The sequence below is a fragment of the Sceloporus undulatus genome, chromosome 4 (assembly GCF_019175285.1).
Source record: "Sceloporus undulatus isolate JIND9_A2432 ecotype Alabama chromosome 4, SceUnd_v1.1, whole genome shotgun sequence".
Taxonomy (NCBI): domain Eukaryota; kingdom Metazoa; phylum Chordata; class Lepidosauria; order Squamata; family Phrynosomatidae; genus Sceloporus; species Sceloporus undulatus.
In genome coordinates, this window is record NC_056525.1 from 10,555,294 (window position 1) to 10,576,486 (window position 21,193).

At 40.9% G+C, this 21,193-nt stretch overlaps 1 protein-coding gene across 3 annotated transcripts in view; it reads left to right on the plus strand.

Annotated features, from left to right (window-relative positions):
* The window catches only part of NKAIN4 (sodium/potassium transporting ATPase interacting 4), a 125,860-nt gene extending 112,389 nt beyond the window's left edge, over positions 1 to 13,471 (plus strand). The window contains exons 6-7 of one of the 3 annotated variants that reach the window (XM_042465264.1): positions 1,366 to 1,450; positions 9,597 to 13,471. In XM_042465264.1, the coding sequence (XP_042321198.1) occupies positions 1,366 to 1,450; positions 9,597 to 9,606 (95 nt within the window). In that variant the 3' untranslated portion in view covers positions 9,607 to 13,471. Of the gene's footprint in view, positions 1 to 1,365; positions 1,455 to 9,596 lie in introns of those variants that run through there. The other 2 variants (XM_042465266.1, XM_042465265.1) reach the window with 2 other exon arrangements.
* The last annotated feature ends 7,722 nt before the right edge of the window (positions 13,472 to 21,193 follow it).

Sequence of the window (21,193 nt, forward strand, 5' to 3'; positions counted from 1 at the left end):
TCACAAAATTAAGAAATTTCTGGACCAGGAACTTTCAATCCAGTGAAAACTTGTCCAGTAATGGAGGTCTTGAAATAGATGTTGGACGGGACATCTTTTAGGAGAAATTAATAATAATAATAATAATAATAATAATAATAATAATAGGATTTATTTATATACCGCCCAGTCACTGGGAATCCAAGTGGTTTACAACAGAGGGGATAATAGACAGTTCCCTGCCCTCAGGCTTACAATCTAAAAGACTCGATACAAAAGGAGAAGGGAATGGTGAAGAAGGGAGGGGATTAGGTCCAACAGTTCTTCTCTCCCTCTGAGGCCTGGACCAAGGCAGATGAGTACTTTAGCTATGCTTTCCTGCATGGCAGGGGATTGGATTAGATGGCTCTTGAAGTCCCTTTCATCTCTAGGTTTCTGCAAGTCTGTGAAATGATTTGAGAATTCTTGGTCCAGAAATTTCTGAAATTTGTTCTAAAATAGCTGCTGAAGAAGGTCTTTAAGGGTACACACAGGTTGAAATGTACTGGGCAATTTTACAGATCAACCATCTTCTGAGCAGCTTGAGCTGTGTCTCCAGTTTCCTTTATAGGAATTGTAACACAATTCCCGAGCTCACTGTTGCTACATGCAAATTGGACCTGCTGCAGACAGTTGCATTCTGCCATACACAATCCACAGAAGTACATAATCCATTCCAACCCACATATTAGTCCAGGAAATGTAAATTAGATCATTGTACCTAAAAATGTGGACCAAATGAATACCTTGAGCATCCCTAGTCTGCCGTAATGGGACCTAATGCATTTATTTTGATATATAGACTTTTAGAGCCAAAGGATACAGGGCAGATAATGATGTGTGTATGATAACAGATGCATGTGTCTCCTTCCTTTGAAGATTTGCAGTAGAAGGAAAGCTCCAAACATTGGGGCTGAACTTGTCCTTTCTGCAATCCCATTGTGGTCCTATTCATTTTATTCATGCAAGGCCAAGCAAAATTCTCAGTAGTTTGTTCCTCTTGACTACTCACCCATTTCCAAAGTCCATGTTACCACAGTTTCCTTTCAAGATTGCAAACACTTGGTGTTTACGATTCACTCAAGGAACAAATGAGCCAGAGTTAAGCATCATTACACATCCAATTTATTTTATGGGAAGTGGGCGAGCTAAGCTTCCCATTGAAATCAGCTAGACTTGCATGTGGTTCCATTTGGCAACCAGTTGGTGAACACTTTTTTTAATGGTCTTTTTCATCCCCTTTGATTGTCTTATGTTTTGATTTACTGTTTGCCACCTTCACCTTGCTTTCTTTCCCTTTTGATTACTCCATTGTTATTGCATGAGTTTTGGATTTTTTTCTTTCAGTTGATTTCATTGGTGGATTTGACCCATTCCCTCTCTACCATGTCAATGAAAAGCCCTCCAACCTTTTGTTCAAGCAGACCTACCTGTAAGTATGTATGCCTTAGTGCTGTTCAAATCCAATGGCCTCTGCTAGTGTTTCTGGGACCCAATTGAAAAGTCTCACCAGCTCAGACTACATACTGATTCTCCAAGAAATTCATTGATTTTATCAAACTCCCTTACTTTATTCTGAAATTCATCCATTCCTGTCTTGGTAGAGGAGCACCCAATTCACTTTGATTTTGAAGGCAATTTCAGTGGCAATTAATTGAACCAATTTTGCTTTTTCACTTAGCATACTGATGAAGAAAAGGGGAACAGTTTCTCTCTTTGTCAGAACTAACTTGATTTGTTTGGTCATTTGACAAGACACATAATAGTCAATCTTTGCTTATGAAAATGTCAAAGTGTTGTCTTTCTGGTATTGAGTTCTTAAATCTGATAAAAAGTGCATTTCAGAAAAATTGGGTAGACCATCATATCACGTTTTGAATATCCATTAGATACAAAGTATTCAGTCTACACTTAGAAGATGATCACATTCATTTTAAAGTGACTTATCCCCGACAGAATATAGTCACATTTAATTTTAAAACCGGATGTTATCACGGCTAGGTGAGTGCAATCCGTATGCAGCCCAGATTCCAGCCACACCTATCCAGTGGCTTTTCAAAAACAGCAAGCTCCTATTTTTGAAAAGCCATTGGATAAGCAGGCTGCAGATGAGTTGCACTCACCCAGCTGCAGCTGAGTACAATAACACCCACTTTAAAATTTAAACATGATTTTATGGTGAAAAATTGCCCCCAGATCATGCCAAAAATGCTTCTCAAACGCAATAGTGTGGCATTATCCATCTCCTACCCAGTTCTAGGGGCCAAAATACCCTTAAGGGAACAGGTCCCTTCTGTTCTTGGAAAGTAAGCAGGGTCAGCCCTGCTTAGCCAAAAATTTAGCTGAAATGCAGAATATGTGGCAGCAGTAGGCAGACTGTGGTGCCTAGCGATATTTGGGCTGAAATCAGCTCTTTGGCAAGCAAAAGGGAGCCAAGGATGTAAGATTGTCACAACTTAAACTGCTGCTTGGCAGAATTTTAACATTCTTGGAAGGACTCTGCACAAAAAGACCCAGGTGGTGCACTGAAGAGGGACACTAGATGCTCTGCTCTTGTGTTGATGATGTGCATTGCCATCATTTGCTAGGACAAAATTTCATATTGTGTAATCAGAAACTCCAGCTCCTTATAATCAGCATAAATAATGTAGGGTTTTTTTTCATATTTAGAATTCATTATCTTTGATTCAAAGAATATTTTTAGGTTCCACAAAAGATCTTACCTTGACAGTGGCTTTTATCACAGACATGCTTGTGGAAAGAATATGGAAAATAGATTTCTCCTCGCCATGTAGCTATATATAGTCCAAAGTCAGTGCTTAAAAGAGTTGCTTTCTTTTACTTTTTAAAAACAGGTGTTATTGCACACCTCTGTGCCCAGTCCGGAGGCATCCCATACCTGATCTTGGCAGCCCATACCCAATCCAAAAGTGTCTGACACTTTTTGAAAGAATAGGAAACTCCAGTTTCATCAGAGAAGTACGTATTGGGTCGGGGTACCAAGATCAGGTACATGATGCCTCCGGACTGGGCATGGAGATGTGTGATAACACCTGTTTTAAAAAAGTTTTCAAAAATTTCTGCCCACGCTAAGGCTGAGAGGACTTCACAGCTCAATAGGCTGTTGTAGCACAACCCAAGTTCCATGGAATAGCTCCCCAGGTTGCAAACCCAAACTGAATTCTATGCAACAGGTTTCCAGCTTGCAGGTGATAGGGAAATTTCTCTGGCAGTCTCTGGACTATCCCTGCTCCGCATCATTGCTCTAGGAAGTCCTGAAAAGGCAACAGTTGACACCAAGACTTTGAGGAACAGAGTCGCTCCCAAGGGTAAGTTCACTATCGGTTACCCCTTTTGCACTGCCTTCACATTCTGTTAATTTACAAGAGAAAAGAGGATACGGATTTCAGGGTGCCAGTGTGTTTCCTTTGGCCAGTGATCAAGCTGTATTCCTAGGCAGCTGAATGTAATCCTCACCCTGTCTGCCGCCTGGCATTTTAAATCCATTCTTTCCTGCTCTGTTCTGAAGATCCAATGACTATTGCAGAATGGAATGGGCATGGCGACTTAATTAGGCAGAGTCATTGGCTTTCAAGAACAGTGCTGTACTTCATGTATGCAGAGAGGAGAGCTGAGAAGGATGACTCCACCACCACACGCTGCCCACTGCTTGCTAATTTCCCCTTTTCTCTTAAGCAGTTTTTCTTATCATTTGGCCAAGAGTCTTTTATTCTTGGCTAACACTGGAGAGCTGCCATTTAATTAGCTCCTAGAACTAAAGGCCACTATTGTCTGTGTTAAGTGGCACTAGATGCTGAAGCAGGGAGGTCTAACATTCACTGAGGAGCCTGCCAGAAGAGGACCCTGCTGAAGAGTTGACATGCCAATCTGCTGTTGCTGGCATGGTCTGGAAAGCAAATAGGGGGAAAGAAGGAGAAAAGAAACTGATTTTGAATGCAAGGGTGAAATGCAGCACTTCCAAATATAGAGGAAAAGAGCAGTGCCCAGAGTAAGGGAATTGATTTTATCATATATCAAAGATAGACCACAGTGATTAAAGATGCAGTCCTAATAAGCCAAGATGGGCACAGTTTGGCTGAGCTGACAACTAATTCAGTGGAAGCTGTAATGACTCCATACCCTTCCATCATAAGATATTGGATACATTTCAACTGTCCCAATTTGGCAGGGAGAGTCCAAATTATCATCCCACATTTTCATCACCCATTGCATTTCTCTTACCCCAATCGTTTAAACAATGAAGGCCTATTAAAATAGGAAGGTCTTTGTCTGCTGGCAGATAGAGAGCAGAAGGACTTGGGAAGATGGTGGGATGGAGACAAAAGTCCTCCCCCCCCAAAAATGTCAAGAGTCATGCGGGCCCTTATGGGCAATATGGGCTCTCAATCCTCTTCCAGACCCATTTTGAGTGCTGCTGCTGTCTGCTAATAGCCAGCAGAGCAGTTCTGCCAACAGACCACTCTGTGGACAGAGCTGTCTCTGAGATCTGCTGGCAAAAAGGGGATACTGTGATGAGAAGTGTGGTTCTGGCTGCAAACGTGCCTTGTTTGTATTCTCCCCCTCCTCCTGCCTTTCCCCCATTCTGGGCCTCAAAGCTCCTTAAAACAATTAAAAGAGACATGTTGCTAAAAAGAAGTACTAATAAGATTAAGGGATCTTGCAGCACCTTTGAGACTAACTGAAAGATAGAAGTTAGTAGCATGAGCTTTTGTAGACTTGAGCTACTTCCTCAGATACATGACCAATGCTGCAAGATCCCTTTGTGTACTGGTTCTCTAAACTAACATGGTTATGTCTTTGAATTCTACCAACATATTAAAGTTAAATAAGTTATCCAAAAAGTGCAAAGAAAACACATTGTGTACAGCACAATGCTGCAAGACCCAGTCTGGGACAGTCGGTCTTCAAAGGCCTGCTGAAATTAAAAGGAACCTGCTTGTTGCAATGTTGCAAGGAGGGTGCCAGTCTAACTTCTCTCAGAAGGGAGTTCCAGACCATGGAACCAGCCACTGCAAAGGCCTTTCTCGTGTTTCCACCAGGTGTACTTCTGAGGGTCATAGGACAGAAACAAAGCCCTCTGCAGAGGTTCTCAGAACACAAGCAGGTTCATATGGGAGAATATGGGCCTTCACATTACCTGGACCTGAACAATACAGTATAGGGCTTTAAAGGTCATAACCTGCACTTTGAATTGTGCCAGAAATGAACCAGCAGCCAACGGAGCTGTTACAACGAAGAGGAATCTACTACAGGTTGATGGAAAGCCACCATCAAGAAATGTCCTAACCTGGCCTCCTCCTATGTGGATAAATGTTCTATTGTTTAAATGTTCTTTTTGTTTAAAGGGAATAATATAACTAAGTATCTGTTGCATACACTGTAGCATAGAAACATGGTTGTGGTACAAGGTTGTGGTTAAAGAGAGCTGCTCCACCTCCATGCTATAGCAATGTATCTTCTACAGTCACAGAGATTGCTAAACCCACGATATACTTCTTCCTCTTACGTATGCTCTGTAATGAAGTCCTACCATTTGTTTCACCTGCATTTCATTTTGTGGAGGTGCTAACACTTAGCTGAAGCAGCATGGAGTAATCTTTTGTGCACAAGTGAAAGAGAGAGCTGCTGTTTAGGTCCAAAATGGAATTGCTGCTGAATTACGTACTACCTCATTCAAATGGATGGGCAGGAGATTAAGTATTGATTTTCTGAGCCATAGGTTTCTGCAAGAGGACATAAGCAACACCTCCGGAGGAACCTAGCCAATGTCTATGATTTACTAACTAGAGGAAGGAAGCTTAAAACTGAAATGGAGGGAGGGAGATGCGCATGTCTTTGGGGAGAAAAAAAATGAAGACGTGCAGCACAGATTTAAAAAAACAGAACTCCTGTGTAGGTTTATAGCACTACTCTGCAGTTAGTGGTGACACAAGTGGTATACACATTCAGGACAGTATAATGCACAGGATTGGATCTCTATGTAGTAAAGGTGGAATCCCAATGTAAGAAATAAAAGTTATTTGCAGGACTCGGCAAAAATCACAGAATAATAAGAAACTAAGAAAGGTTCCCAACAGTTAGTGTAAGAAGCTGCTGCTAAAGCACTCCTAAGAAATAAGCATCCAATCTTTGTTTTAAAACTTTCAGCAAAAGACAGTCCACCAATGCTCAAGGTAGTCCATTCTACTACAGCCCTTAAAAGGAAGCTCTTCCTAAAATTTATTTGGAATTTGCTGTCTTGTAATTTGAATCCACTGGATTCCATTTGCTGCTAGACTCAAAGGATGCCAGATTTGGAGCCTATCAACTGGATGTGACTCACGTAGGTTCTTCATCCTGCCTGCAGGATTCTTCTGTTATTATCTGTGGTTGGTGATCACAATGAAGGCTATATAAAGCTTGGAAGCTGTTGTATGGAAATGAAATTGTGTCTGCAGTGTATGAAGCAGTTGCATGCAACCAAACTATGTGAATCATAACCTAGGAAGCAGTTGCATGGAACTGAACTGTGTTTTGCAACCTAAGAAGCAGTTGCACAGAACTTAGCTGTGCTTTGCAGCCTAAGAAGCAGTTGCATGGAAACAAACTCTGCTTTGCAGCCTAGGAAGCAGTTACATAAAATTGAACTGTGCTTTGCAGGTAAGACATTGCAGATGCATAGAGCTGAGTTGTGCTTTGGAGGCTAGGAAGTAGTTGGATGGAATTAAACTGTGCTTTGTACTGTAGGCTGGAAAGCAATTGGATGGAACTGAACTGTGCTTTGCAGCCTAGGAAGCGATTGCTTGGAATTTACTTTACCTTACAAACCAGGAAGCTAATGCACTAGGTCTTATTCCGGAATAAACAAATATAGCATTGAATTGTGCTTTGTGTGGTTTTGGGGGAAATATCCTAATTAGCCATAATTATATTTGGCCCTGTCTGCCTTGCTTTGGCCCTGCCCTGTACACTTAGCCCCATCTACTGATGGAATGAGGCCTCTAGTTCTATCAGGCCTAGCCCAGAGAAAGAAGAAGGGCCCTCCTTCCAGTCCATCTGCCAATGCCTTGGCCTCAGAGGGAGAGAGGAACCAACTGGATTGATCTCCTTTCCTGGTGCCATTCCCTTCTCCTTTTGTGTCATGTCTTTTTAGATTGTAAGCCTGAGGGCAGGGAACTGTCTAACTAACAATTTGTAAGCGCTCTCGAGGCCTTTGTGCCTGAAGAGTGGGATATAAATACAGTACTCCAAATAAATAAATACGTACCTTCCAAAATTATAAATTGTCCCAACCCTGCTAACCAATAGATACAGCTCTGCAGGTAGCAGCATTTTTGATCTGCCTGAAGTTGACTGTAGGATCATGCTGCAGGACCTAGAAATGTTGAAAGAAGTATTCTCTCAAGTTAAATGATAACAATGACAATGATGGACCTATATTAGTGGATTTCCCACTTTTATGGGGCTGCTGCATCCTTAACCTCCATGAAAAGTTGAGTGCCAACTGTATAAATCAATTGTCCTCTTATTATTATTTTAAACTATTAACATTATACCATTGCACCAATAACATTATACCAGTTTTAAAAACCCACACTACTCAGAAGAGGACAGAAAGATATTTTTTAAAGTCCAGCATATCGATTTCATCACTTCTGGCCATGATGGTCAGTTACTGAAGGCCTATCTGAATAGAAAAGTCTTTCCCTGAGAGTAGAGGACAATAGGGAGGAGGCTAGTATAACTTGCTTGAAAGAGAGAGAGATCCATAATCTAGGGAGCAACCACCAAAAAGGACCTCTGATGATTGTCATCAGTTTTATGGATCACACAGCATTTCCTCTCCCAATGCCCTTTCATTGGACAAGTCTTTTCTCCTACCATCTCCAGAGCTCGGTTCATTACTTTTAAAAACTTACTCATTCCCATTATGGATTATAATATTTCACAAGTAACCCCTGCTGTTGTAGTATTGTAAAAAGTAATTCTGTGTGTTCTTGGCTTGCATACTGCTTGCTATTTTCTGTTGCTTCCTGTTACTTAAAAACTTTAGAATTGACAGAAAAATGAGAAAAAACTTTTAAAATTCCTGTCAAAAATATTCTAAAAATGCCCTTCAGAGGTAACTTTTCAAAGGAACTAGAAACCATTACCCATTACACCAATACAGTAACTTCACTCCTTAACTTTTGTTGTTTGTCCTTGTTGATTCCCCATTGTACAAAAAAGTATATTCGTCACTCCACATTCGCTGGAGTTAGGGGCACAGGACCTCCATGAATGTGGAAAAACTGCAAATAACAAAAATACTATGTTTTTACCCGAGAGAACACCTCTCTAGGAATCTCTAGGTCCTCCAGTGCAGCTGTGGTCAACATCTGCCAGACACTGACCATAGAATTGCACTGGAGGAGCTACAAATGCCTAGGGGAGCATCTCTCTAGGAATCTCTAGGTCCTTCAGTGCGACTTTTGATTAAAATTGACCATACAGTTGCACTGGAGGACCTTGATATTCCTAGAGAGAACATATTAATAACATCTGTGAATAATCGGATCTGCAAAAGTCAAAGCCACATATGTGTGGTAATGTTCATACTTGCAATTTGTGAAATCCAGACTGTGATCATCACAACATGCAACATCATTGTGATCAGTGTGTGAAACATAAAGCTGGGATAAGCAAGTCTAAGCCATTCTTCTCCTTTCTATGTGCATTTTGTAATCTCCACTGCAACTATGCAGGATTCACCATTTTGGTAATCTTGATTTGTATTTACTGTTGCCATCATTAATTTTCTAGATTTTAGGACTATGAAGATGGTACAGAGAGACATGCTTAGTGGATACTCAGAGATCACTAGGGAGGCAGTACTTCAGTGCCCTAAATAACCTTTTTACTCCACCATCTGCCCATCTGATAATTGCAGAAGCAGAATGAAATATGCAAGAACAAGGTTGCATGTGTGCAGATTTGAATAATTGATGTATTTTATAAAAGACACAGAATTCAAGGTAGCTTTCAAAGAAGTAGCCATATTAGTATCTTGCAGCATAATAAGGGAAAAAGGAAGGGGGAGGAAAAACAAAGACCACATATTTAAGACTAACTGGCTTTTATTTATTTTCACACAAGGTTTTGTGGATACAAACCCATTTCTTTGGATGAAATGTGTGTATGTGTGTATAAGTGTCTTCAGGTCACCTGTCGGTTTATGGCAACCCCATGAAATTCATAGGGTTTTCTTAGGCAAGGTATGCTCTGAGGTATTGGAAGAGTTGTGCGTTCTCTGTCTTCCTGCCTAAATAGATAGGGATTCCTGCATGCAAACACTCCTCTCTCTCTCTCTCTCTCTCACACACACACACTCACTCACTCACTCTCTCATTCAAACTAACCATGTGACTTGGATAACTTCCCCTTTGGGTTTGATTTTTGGAATATATATATATATAGTCAGGCTGTGGATGGTTGACTGTGGATATGGAGAGCTGACAATATATTTTACCTCTGTTTTTTTCATCTGTCTTTGCTCTCCTTCCTCTCCCACCTCCCTCTTTTTTTTTTTTTTTTTGCAGGCCTTCGTAAGTAACAAGAATCTAGAGACTCGACATGGCCTGAAGTCAACCATCCAGAATTCAAATGCCAATGTTCCAGCTGTGCAGAAACAGAAGCAGGAGCAAACTAATGGAAAACGTATTCCACTCAAAAGGACACACACAGTATGACTGTACTTTGACAAGTGGCCATTCAAGAGGATATATATCATTTTACTGACTCAGACCAGCTCCTCATTAACATGCTGGCTCATTAGTGGACTCACAGGTTTTGCTATGAATGAATGAACAAAATGGAAATATTACTACACCTTTCCTCACCCTTCCCTCTAACTCCATTGAGACTACCCAATGAGAATCAGATGAGAGTATTTTGAACATTCCCATTGGATTCTGGTGCTTTTACATTGCACAAATAATTCTTTCAGAGATTTTGTGACTTGGTTGTTATAAATGGTCCAATCCCACCCTGCGACCTTGTTCCAAATTCCAGACCTGTCCCAAAATCCATGCCTGTCCCAAACAATCCTAATTGTAACTTACAAATTCCTCAGTATTTCTTTTCCCTAGCTATCATTGGAAAAATTATCTAGATCCCTGTTCTCAAGCCTGTCCAACAACCCACTTACTCCTTTTCTGCCTTCAGCTGATCTCTGTTTCAGGGGAAATTAAACCCCTGTTGGAATTGTTTCTGGTTTTCAGAAGAGCATGGTATTCTGGATGTCAAATTCATCAGTGATTCATCAAGAAAAAAGCTCTGACATGGTTCCCATTTATTGTGATTGAAGTCACAACTAAAGAGAATGGCTTCCACTCTAACCCCAAAAAACCAGTTTGGTTCAACATTGCCGCCTATGGGAGACCTCGTAATACTTCATCCTGGGAAATGACCATAATGGTGATGGTGCAGCAGGCCCATTGTATACACAAGCTGCCTTATACTTTTAGATCAATGATGCCACCAGCCCAGCAATATCAACACTGAGTTACAGCAGTTCCTCTAAACTGAGATTGTTCAAGCTGCTAGGGATTGGACCTATGACCACCATCTGAACCTCAACCTTCCTGATGATACTCATGTTAGTAATGTTACTACAAAACAACAGTGTCCTTTGGTCTGCATTGCAATGAACCGCCAAGAATGAAAGAACATAGAAAATCCAATGAACAGGCTTATATTGTTTAGCTGTACAGCCAGTATGCTACTCACTATGTGCATTGGTAGCTGACAAGTGGAATCCTGCAGCAAAATTTTGCATCTTGGAGTGATGCTGTTCAGAAAGCTGGTCACTCCATTTCCAAATGTGGTTTCTCTGATCCAAAGCCAGTTGGCATTCAATGGACACATGGCACATTCAGGCCTCATTCAGTTGTAAGAGCTGTCCTTGTTCACACCTTGAATTCCCTTCTTTTTTAAATATTCTTCTAGAAAACCAGGTATTCCCCCAAGCCTGCTGATACCTACCTCTTCTGCATAAGTGGAATTGTTTTGGGTATAAAAGTAGCAGTACTTACAACATGATGGTTGGAAACAGGGAAGAATAGCATCATTCTCATAAACTGAGGCAGAGCAGGATCATGTTTTTCTAGAGACATGTGTAAATTGCACTAATCCAGAATTTTGGTCTATGTTGTCAAGTAAGCTTTCAGTGATGGTTGGTGATTCCCATGTTAGTGGGGTGGTAAATTCACTCCAGGTTTTAGTCTGAATTGTAAGGGACCCCTCTGAGCTCCTGAATTAGAGATAGGCTTCAGTACTTTGGATAGATGATTTAGAATTCGGGCTAAAATCTATTGACATGGAAGCTGTCACTAGCTGTCACTGTATGCTCAGGAACAGCTAGTGAATGGAAGAACTGGGAGAAGTGACAGGCAGGAGCAGCAACCAGGCCACACCAAAAATCTCCTGCTTCACTGTGTGAACCATGTGTGTATACACCCACCACCTCTACTCTTGCTTGCAAAAAGCTGCAACTAGTCCTATCCATTGGTTGTCAAACAACAGTAGGCTGCTGCTACAGTCCATTTATTGGCCCTTCTGTGGAAGAAGCAGCTGGTCTGGGCTGCGAGGAGCCGGGAAATGAAGATGCTCTTCTAGATTGAGTAAGCCATATTTCTCTTCCCTTCACAGCCCAGACCAGCTACTTCTTTGTCCTCTGAGTTCCTCTGCCATTTCTTTTTCCTCCACTGTTAAGAAGCAGCAGTAGCAGCAACAGGCCTCCAGAAGTTGTCAGCTGCAGCAGGGAGGTTTCAGATGGCTTACAAAGGACTAGAGAATGGCCCATTGTGGAGTTTCACACACATGCAACCCAGAGTAACACATGCATAAGTGGCTCACAGGATTCCAGGGATTTACCACTCCCTCTAGGTTCCCCTATTCCCTCTAAACTTACTTGCAATTCTCATGGCAGCTGCAAGGGAAATGAATTTTGCCAGTGACAATGGCTGTGATCCTATAACACCCTGAAATCTTTAGTTAGAGGGCAGGTTATAAATGTTTGAATAAGTGCAGTACAGTATATCAGGGCTATACAGAGTTATGCATTGATTATGTTTCACAGTCCTCATGTCAAATGACAACATTGCACACCGAAACACACACCCACATTCTCACCAGCATTGCATGCACAATTCAGTTTCTGCAACCTTGAGTCCCATGCAGACTTTCTACATCAGTTTTAAAAAATGTCCGAACTCTTCCAAAGGGGAACTTACACATGTGGAGGACGTCAGCAGGATTGCAGCCAACATGTTATGAGCTATCCCTTGGTATTGCAAAATATTTGGGGGAAATTGAACAGATAGGTATGATCCATAAGCCTTACAAAAGGCCTGTTCCTAATGGACATGGATACTTCTAGAACTGGTATGTTGATATACATCAATATTGCTACCAACATTTTTCAAACTCCTCTTGGGAGCCCTGACTATGGGGACTGTTTTGATGAGTGCCTATACTTTCAAATTTACCAGTACATAACTGATGCTTTCTTTGGTATTTATATGTTCTAATAAAAGACAAAGTCAAGGAGGTTAGATGTAGCAATGTGGCCACAGCAGCTATCCCTTCATGTTTTGCTACACAATTCCAGTTGCTGGGGAACAGTGTCAGGGAGAGGACTGTTGCCTTTGTACCGTACGTATCAGCTTCTTAGCAGTTTGACTACTTCTACAAACAGAAAGCTAATCTAGATGAACCCTTGGTGTGATCCAGCAGATTTTTTTCATATTTCATATTTGCTTATGTCAGTTTTTATGCACTTGTATGTCACACTCTTGAGCCTGAGAGCTATAGGCCTTTCTCCAAGTAGCTCCTCTGAGATAGGTTTGGAGGGTGGTAACAAGGGATAAAGGCCAATGTGGTGTAGTGGTGTGAGTGTTGGACCAGGAGTCTGGGAGACCAGGACTTGAATCTCTGCCCAGCTATGGGAATCCCCTCATGACCTTAGGCAAGTCACACTTTCTCATTCTCACAGCAAGAACAAATCTTGGTAAGAGAACCCCATGATAAGGTCACCACACATCAGAAAGTATTTGGAGGCACACAAACACAACAACAATAAAGAAAGGGCCTTTTTAATTTGCCCTCACATTTCTGGAATGCTCTGCTTAGTGGGGTGCACCTGCCCCACTTCCAATGTTACCATCACTTCAACATCAGGTTTGTGTATTTTGGCAGGATGTCATAGGCCCAACTTTTCAAAATTGGCATTATACCAATTACTCCTATAATTTGTTATGGGGGAGTGTAGTTTTATATGACAATTACAGTACATTGTTTGTATCAGTTTTGTTTTTAACATTCATGTATTTAAATTTTTGTAACACACCTTGAATTTTTCTTCAGAAAAGATGGTCTAAGGAAATGGAATAAAATATAAGATGTAGCACTTCCACCACACCTGCTTCTCCTTCCCTACGCATACCAGTCTGCTCAACCTCATTCTCACTTGTTACTGGCCCCAACTCTCTGCAGATATCTTCTCCTGCTGCCACTATCATCCTTTTTTTATTATGCTTCTGTTTTTGCCCTTGCCATTAGTAGTAAGGCAGAACAAATCTTTAATTTTGTTAATCCCTCATCAGCCACCAAAACTGCAATCATAAAATAAAATGTTTCTGGTGCCATAGTATATATCTGAACTTCCATCCAGGGGTTATTAGCAATAATTTGTTCATTCCAAATAATACCTGGCTATCACAAAGATTGCTGTGGTGGTCTTGAAGGGGAAAATTTTTAACCCTTTAAGATTCATGAAAGGATCTTTATAGTAGACTAAACTTAGCAATTTATTTAATGATGCAGTGCCATATGGACTCTGGCTGGGAAGCCCAGGGTTGACACTAAACAGGCAATTAAACCAACTTGATATAATACATTTATATAAAAACACACAGTGTCAGCGACTGAGCAGCAAAAGGCTATGACAGTCTTACAAAACTACAAATAAGGAGTGAAAACTTTTTCCAAACTCTGCCTGCAACCCTACATTGGGTGCATCTACATTGTAGAAGTAATGCAGTTTGATAACCACTTTAAGTGCTATAGCTGTATCCTATGTAATCCTGGGATTTATAGTTTTACAAGGTCTTTAACCTCTCTGATGTCTCACAAAACTACATATTCAAAGTTTCTGTAGGATGGATTGATGGCAGTTAAAGTGGTATCAAACTGCAATATTACAACAGTGCAGATGCACCCATTGTCCAGTGTAGTGCAAGATTTGCTACAGCTCCCCATTCACTCTCCCAGGACTCATGATTTTGTTGTGAATACTACCCTGAATAGCAATGACAGGTGGAGGTGTTAGAGAAGTCTCTGGCTATGTCCCACGGCCAAATGCAGACCAATTACATCTTTGGACAAGGTCCTCTGGAGGTCTCAGCAGGTGATATAGTCCCTCTGTGCCCAGCTACAGGGGCAGAGCCAGACACTTCTGATTCTCCACACTCTCCAACAGTCATGAAATGGCCATTGAAAGTGACTATTGCAGAAACCAAAAAGAGATACACAGGCATAATATGGGTGTTATGCGTGCATAGGTCATGAACAAGGATGCTGACTTGCCTAGGTCACACTTGTTCTTTGCATCCTTTACCAATGTCACAACGTTTTGGAACATGCTCAGAACATGCTTTACTTCACTTGAAATCACTAACAGGCTAGAACATTTGATTTAATGTCAATGTGAGCTTTTTCTTCAGCGTGGTTCTACCTTCCTTAGGTCTTGGGGTCATACATTGGGGTCATATATTGCTATGTACTTTATATGTATTAGCCTACACCACCACCTTTCCCTTCTCCTTTTATGTCATGTCTTTTTAGATTGTAAGCCTGAGGGCAGGGAACCGTCTAATTAAAAAGATTGGATGTACAGCGCTGTGTAAATTTACAGCGCTTTATAAATAAAGGTTAATAATAATAATAATAATAATAATAATACAATCATAGACTCATAGAGTTGGAAGAGACCTCAAGGGCCCTCTAGTCCAACTACATTCTTCCCTCTAAATTCCTTCAGGGTCAGAAGGGAGGGATTATAATGTTTTTAATTTTATATTGTACTCTGTTATATTTACTGTTGCCAACCGCCGGATTGGTTCGCCACAGAGCGGTATACAAATAATTATTATTATTATTATTATTATTATTATTATTATTATTATAGAACTTCCAAACTTACACAATGGACAAAAATGAGGGACTTAGTTGCACTGGCACAGCAACGCTGAAGGTGTTGGCAACATAGTGATAGGAGGAACACAAGAAGGGACACAAGGGTGGTCACACTGGCTCCATAGCTTTCTTGACCCCTAGGCTCTGCTCCATATATCACCTCAGAATGAATCTTAATGTTCTGCAATAAGGTTTTTTGTTTCAAGTTTTAAAAATAAGTTCTTTAGAGGGGGGAAAACTCAAAAATATTCCCATTAGTACAGATGTCCTGCTGTCAAGAGCTTAGGAAGCCTTAGGCTGGAACAGAGCCTCCAAGGCAGGAAAACTGTATCTGTGTACCTCCTTTCCCCTGATATTTCACTTTAAGGGATTTTTAAAAAATCTATTAGTTTACTTCAACAGAAATACTAGTACGAAATGATAAATGTAAATATGCCACAGTAAGTCAAATTGTTATAGTCCAGCTCAAGCCTACAGGATATAATGATTTCTCCAACACAGTTTAAATATATTTTTTCTTTCTTCTCTTGCAAGTGAACAATTCTGGATGTTCAGAATCCAAAACATAAACATCAAAGAACCTTTAGTAAATCTTTCCAATATTTATGCTAACTCTCTGGTGACATTAGATGCATTATTTACAAAAATAATAAATGAGATTGTTAGATCTGAGGATGGGAGAAATCATTCATTTCTGTGAAGCTCTTCAGGTAAGTGGGGCTCATCTTTATTATATGTACTGACTATTCATGAAAAAGGGAAGAATCAGCACTCACACCAACTTCTAGTCTTCCACAGTTGCTGACCAAAGACCTACAGGCAGAATGTGAGGGACTGTCTCCTCCTACTCATCTTCCCCAGCAACTGGTATTGCAATACACTTTGCCTCTGAACCTGAAGGTAGCTTGCAACCTGTCTTGGGACTAATAGCTTTTGCTAGTCTCATTTTCCATGTGTTTATCTAATTGCCTTTTAAACCCAAGCAAGCTATAGGCACCAGGTCCCATCTGATCTTGGAAGCTATGTAGGGTTAGCCTTGGTTAGTACTTGGATGGGAGACTGCCAACAAATACCAGGTGCTATAGGCTTTATTTGAGAGGAAGGAACTGGCAAAACCACATCTGAGTATTCCTTGCCTAAGAAAACCCTATAAAATTCATGAGCTTGTCAAAGGTTGACAGGTGACAGAAAGGCATACACATACATACACAGAAAGAGAGAGACAAATTGGCAGCCATCAATGCATCTTGGGGTGATGAGTTCCATAGTTTAATTTTGTACTTTGCAAAGATGTACAGAAACCTATCTGTCCTGAATCTCCAGCTATTTAGTTTACAGTGAGTTGCCCCAAATTCTAGTATTTTGAGAGGAAAGGAACATCTTGCAATCTAGAATCAAATGGTCTTTGCAAATACTTCTGTCAGTCATTGCATATGAAAGATTTAGCCTTTACATTTCTGTACCACTTTATAATGAACTAAGCATTCTCTAAGTGGTATACAATCTGTAAACCAATTGCCCCCAACAAGCTGGGTAGTTATTTTACCAACCTATGAAAGGATGGAAGGCTGATCAACCTGGAGCCCTCTGGGATCAAACTCACAACATTGTGGCTGCAATACTAGCATTTAATCACTGCACCAACAGGGCTCCTTGCCCTACATCAGGGTATATCTCAAGAAATTCCTCCTCGCCTTTTGCTAAAACAGATCTCCTGTTTCTCATTGGCAACTCCTGCATGCTTTCTCTTATAGTACATCCACTGTTATTATGTCTCAGTAGGTTTGCCAATCATAGAAATAAAAATGACCTGAGTTTCTAGCATTCTGCCTTGGGAATAATGAACAACTGAAAAACAGCAGCAGATGTAGGGACACTTTACAGCCCATATCTGCATAGTAGTGGCTGGTGGGTCCAGTGTCACTAGAGTGGTGAGTCTATACTGGGGTTTACTCTGCATTTATAATGTAAGGTGTTCAACCTGTTTGTGGGAATAAGGGTTTACCATTTAAACCTCTTTAAAACTTGAATTAAAACTCACTTCAGATGCACTGTCTCACTGGCAGCCACCACAACCCTTGCAGTGAAAGACAAACGTGTTGCACACCCCCATTTTGTAATCAGGCAACCCTTTCTGGTAATCTTTTCCAGGCATTTTCTACTCCTTCCCTTCCCATTCGGTCTACAGTAAGAGTAGGGGAACCTTTGGCCACCAGCCTTTTCTGAAAGAAAACTTTCCTAATCCCGGGTAGGGATGCTAGATGACGATACCCAAATCATCCAGAAAGCCAAAGGTTCCTTGTATCTGATCAACAGCTCCACATCTTGGCCATGTCCTGTAAGGCCGTCAAGAAGGAAGCATGAGATGTACACAAGGTGATAACCACAGTAGCACAATACACAGGTGATAAAGAATACATTTGATTACTCACTCTACCAAGCTTCTGTAAAAGAATATCCCCTTGACTCCCCTAGAAGACAGTCATGTTTCTGTAATTTGCATGATCTCTTCTGTTCTTTGTTACTGGTCTAAATAAAGTAATGCTTTAAATACACAACTGTTATTTAACTTCTCAATCAGTCCAGTGTTTCAGGACCAAACATGAACTGTCATCATTTCGTGGTAGGCTTGGTCCATTACGACTATTATAATATCTGTCTTCACACTGGTATACCAGTTTTTGCAGTGTGCAGCTTTTCTTAGTGCAGGGGCAGCCTTTCGTAAAAACACAGAGTGAAGCACATTGATGGAAAAGCACCTCTTGTACCACACCAAGCTACAAGGAAACTTTCTCTTCCCTTCTCCATTGAGCAGGCAGTTTACAGCACTGATGCACCATAGAAACAATAACTGCAGCTTTATAAAATAAAGGTGGATTACAGAGACACTGCTGGAAATCAAACTTTTGCCAAGGTATGCTCCTGTCTTGACCTCCTTCCCAATCATAATGCTGCTTCAAGATTTGAAAGAAATGGCATTTTCCCCATTACCCTAAAAAGAAGCATCTCTGTTCATTAGGTCAATGCTGTCCTCTACTGGTAAAAGCTGGATCTGGTGGCAGGTCTCTATTTCATCATTGGCTGTGCTTTCTGAGTTATGGCACCCTAAAATGAACCCTATGATGTGGTTTTCTTCAGAGGTGGCTGGCCATTGCCTTCCTCTAAGGCTGAGCGAGTATAGCTTGCCCAAGATTATCCAGTGGCGCTCTGTGGCTCAACAGGTTTGGATCCCTGATCTCCCAGACTCCTAGTCCAACACTCAAACCATTGCACCACACTGGCTCCTTATTTCTATCTACAAATGCACACTTTCTCAGTCTGCCATATAGAAGACGACAAAAGAGAAGCTGTTTTGGAGAGGGAAACGGAACACATTAGCTCCCTAATATATCTATAACCCTCACTTGCAATATGTATTTTGGTAACTGAATAAAAAATGGTAAAACTCTTAGGAAGTACCCTTATATATGGAGGCTGAAGTAAAAAGGAAAGAGCACTAAGTGATGGACTATTAGCATACCATCCAACTTTTCACAAATGAAAACCAGGACGTGTGTGGGCAAGCAACATCAGAGTGTGGTCAAGATGGCTACACTTATTAATGAGTGTTTATTACGAGCAGCAGCTTACTTTTGCCTGAATCTTATGGGAATTACAAGATTCTGGCCCCTCCTCTCCTCTACTTCTCTACTATTAAATGTAGTCTACTTCTTTATTTTTAAATTAGTTTTCAACAATGGAAGCTGAGGACCAAGTGGGAGAAGGAAAGAGTGGCTGGGATACTTTATAAAGCAGCTGAAAAAGTAAAATTCGTCAAAAGATTAGTTGTGATCATCCCTGCCAGACTGGGATAGTTTGAGGGTATGCATTAGAGTTTTAGATCACATCAGCCTTTACACTTACTAGAGAGTGAGCTAGGGGAAAAAATCACTCAGCCTCATATAAATTTGGACTGGATAATAAATTGGACTGGATGACCTTGAGCAAGTCACACTTTCTCAGCCTCAGGGTAAGGCAATGGCAAACCTCCTCTGAACAAATCTTGCCAGGTAAACCCCATGATAGGGTCACCATAAGGCAAGTTAGAAACCACTTGAAGAAACACAACACACACGGTCATTTAGCACCTTTCAAATGTCAAAAAAGAATGAGATCCTCTTGACTCTGAAACCTGTATAGCTGTGAAGCTTCAGAGGGGTGTGGGGGTGTGCACAGAATCATACAAAAAAATTCATGATTCAATATGAACACATTTTTATAACATGCATTAGTGACATTAGAGAATGGGAAAATGTGTATATATATTTTTAAAATGCACATAAAAATATCTACACAGGAAGGAAAAGATCACTCAACCTCATATAAATTGGACTGGAACAAGAACACCAACAAGATTTTCACATCCATCCTATTACCTTCATGGTGTGTGGAAAGAAAGCAGCTCTAAAGACCTCAACGTTTTGTCTAACAACTCACACTACATACCACTGATCAGCTGCTTTAATTAAGTTCCCAATCCCACTTCATTATTCTTTTCCTGAGCAACATTTTAATGTGTTTTCCACTTGATATCTCACAGGAAGAAGCATATGGGAAAGATAAAGTTACTGAACCACACATTCCCCAAATACATATCCAGTATTCCTCTACTCCCAACAATGAAAATATATGCTGAGTCTCCCTTATCAGAAATGCTTGGGACCAGAAATATTTCAGAGTTTTCCAGATTTCGGAATATTTGCATATACATAAGATATATCTTGGAGATGGCGCCCAAATCTAAATGGGAAATTCATGTATGTTTCACATTCACCTTATACACTTAGCCTGAAGGTAATTTTACAAACAGTGTTTTTATTAATTTTGGGCATACTGTAAAACAAAGTTTGGGTACAATTGAACAATCCGAATGCAAAGGTGTCACTATCTTAACCACCCATGTGGACAAATGTGGATTTGGGAATGCCAGATCAGGGAGAATCAACTTGTACTTCTTTGAAGAAGAGAACCAAAAATTGCTTCACACCTCATGCAAGTCAGTTTCACATTTAACTGTACTGTATGTATATATATGTAGTCACTGGGCCATTTCGCATGCTACCATTATATCACTATGATTCCATTTTCACCACTATGGCAACATCCTGTGGAGACCTGGAATTTGCAGTTTAGGGAGGTGCACTTGGAATTCTTAGTCAGAGAGCTCTAGTACATAAGCAGACTACAAATCCCATAATTCCACAGGGTGTAGCCACAGCACCTGAACTGGAATCACAGCCATCTGATGTCCCATTTTGGAAGAAAGATGAGACAGAAATTAAATAAATGAATGCTATTATAGAGAGCCAACATGGGATAGATCAGGGGTAGGCAACCTGCGGCCCACGGGCCGGATGCAGCCCAGCGAGACCTTGGGACCGGCCCCAGCCCGGTCCTGCCACCGATTGCCGCCGGAGCCTTTGGCCTCTCGTGCGCAGGGGCAAGGGGGGCAATTGTCTATAGACGCCTCAGAAACATGCATTTATATTAACATTTTTTAAAAAATCAGCAAATTTTTTTGCATGTCCTCCACTTTTTTTAAAAAAGGGTCCACCATTTGAAAATGTTGTCCTACATTTGTCCCGGTTTATTTATTTATTTAAAAAAAAATTTCAATTATTTATTTTTTGGCTTCGGCCCCCCCGGTTGTCTGAGGAACAGCAACCCGGCCCCCGGCTCAAAAAGGTTGCCTACCCCTGGGATAAATGTTTGAGTGCTGAACTAGGACATTGGGGGACCAAGGTTCAGATTCCACTTAAACAAAGAAACCTACAGTGCGGCCTTGGCCAAGTCATACTCTCTCAGCCTCAGAGGAAGGCCCCATCTTAACTAATTCTGCCAAGAAAACACCATTTATAGGTTCTTTTTAGGGTTTCCATAAATCAGAGGTGGCTTAAGGGCA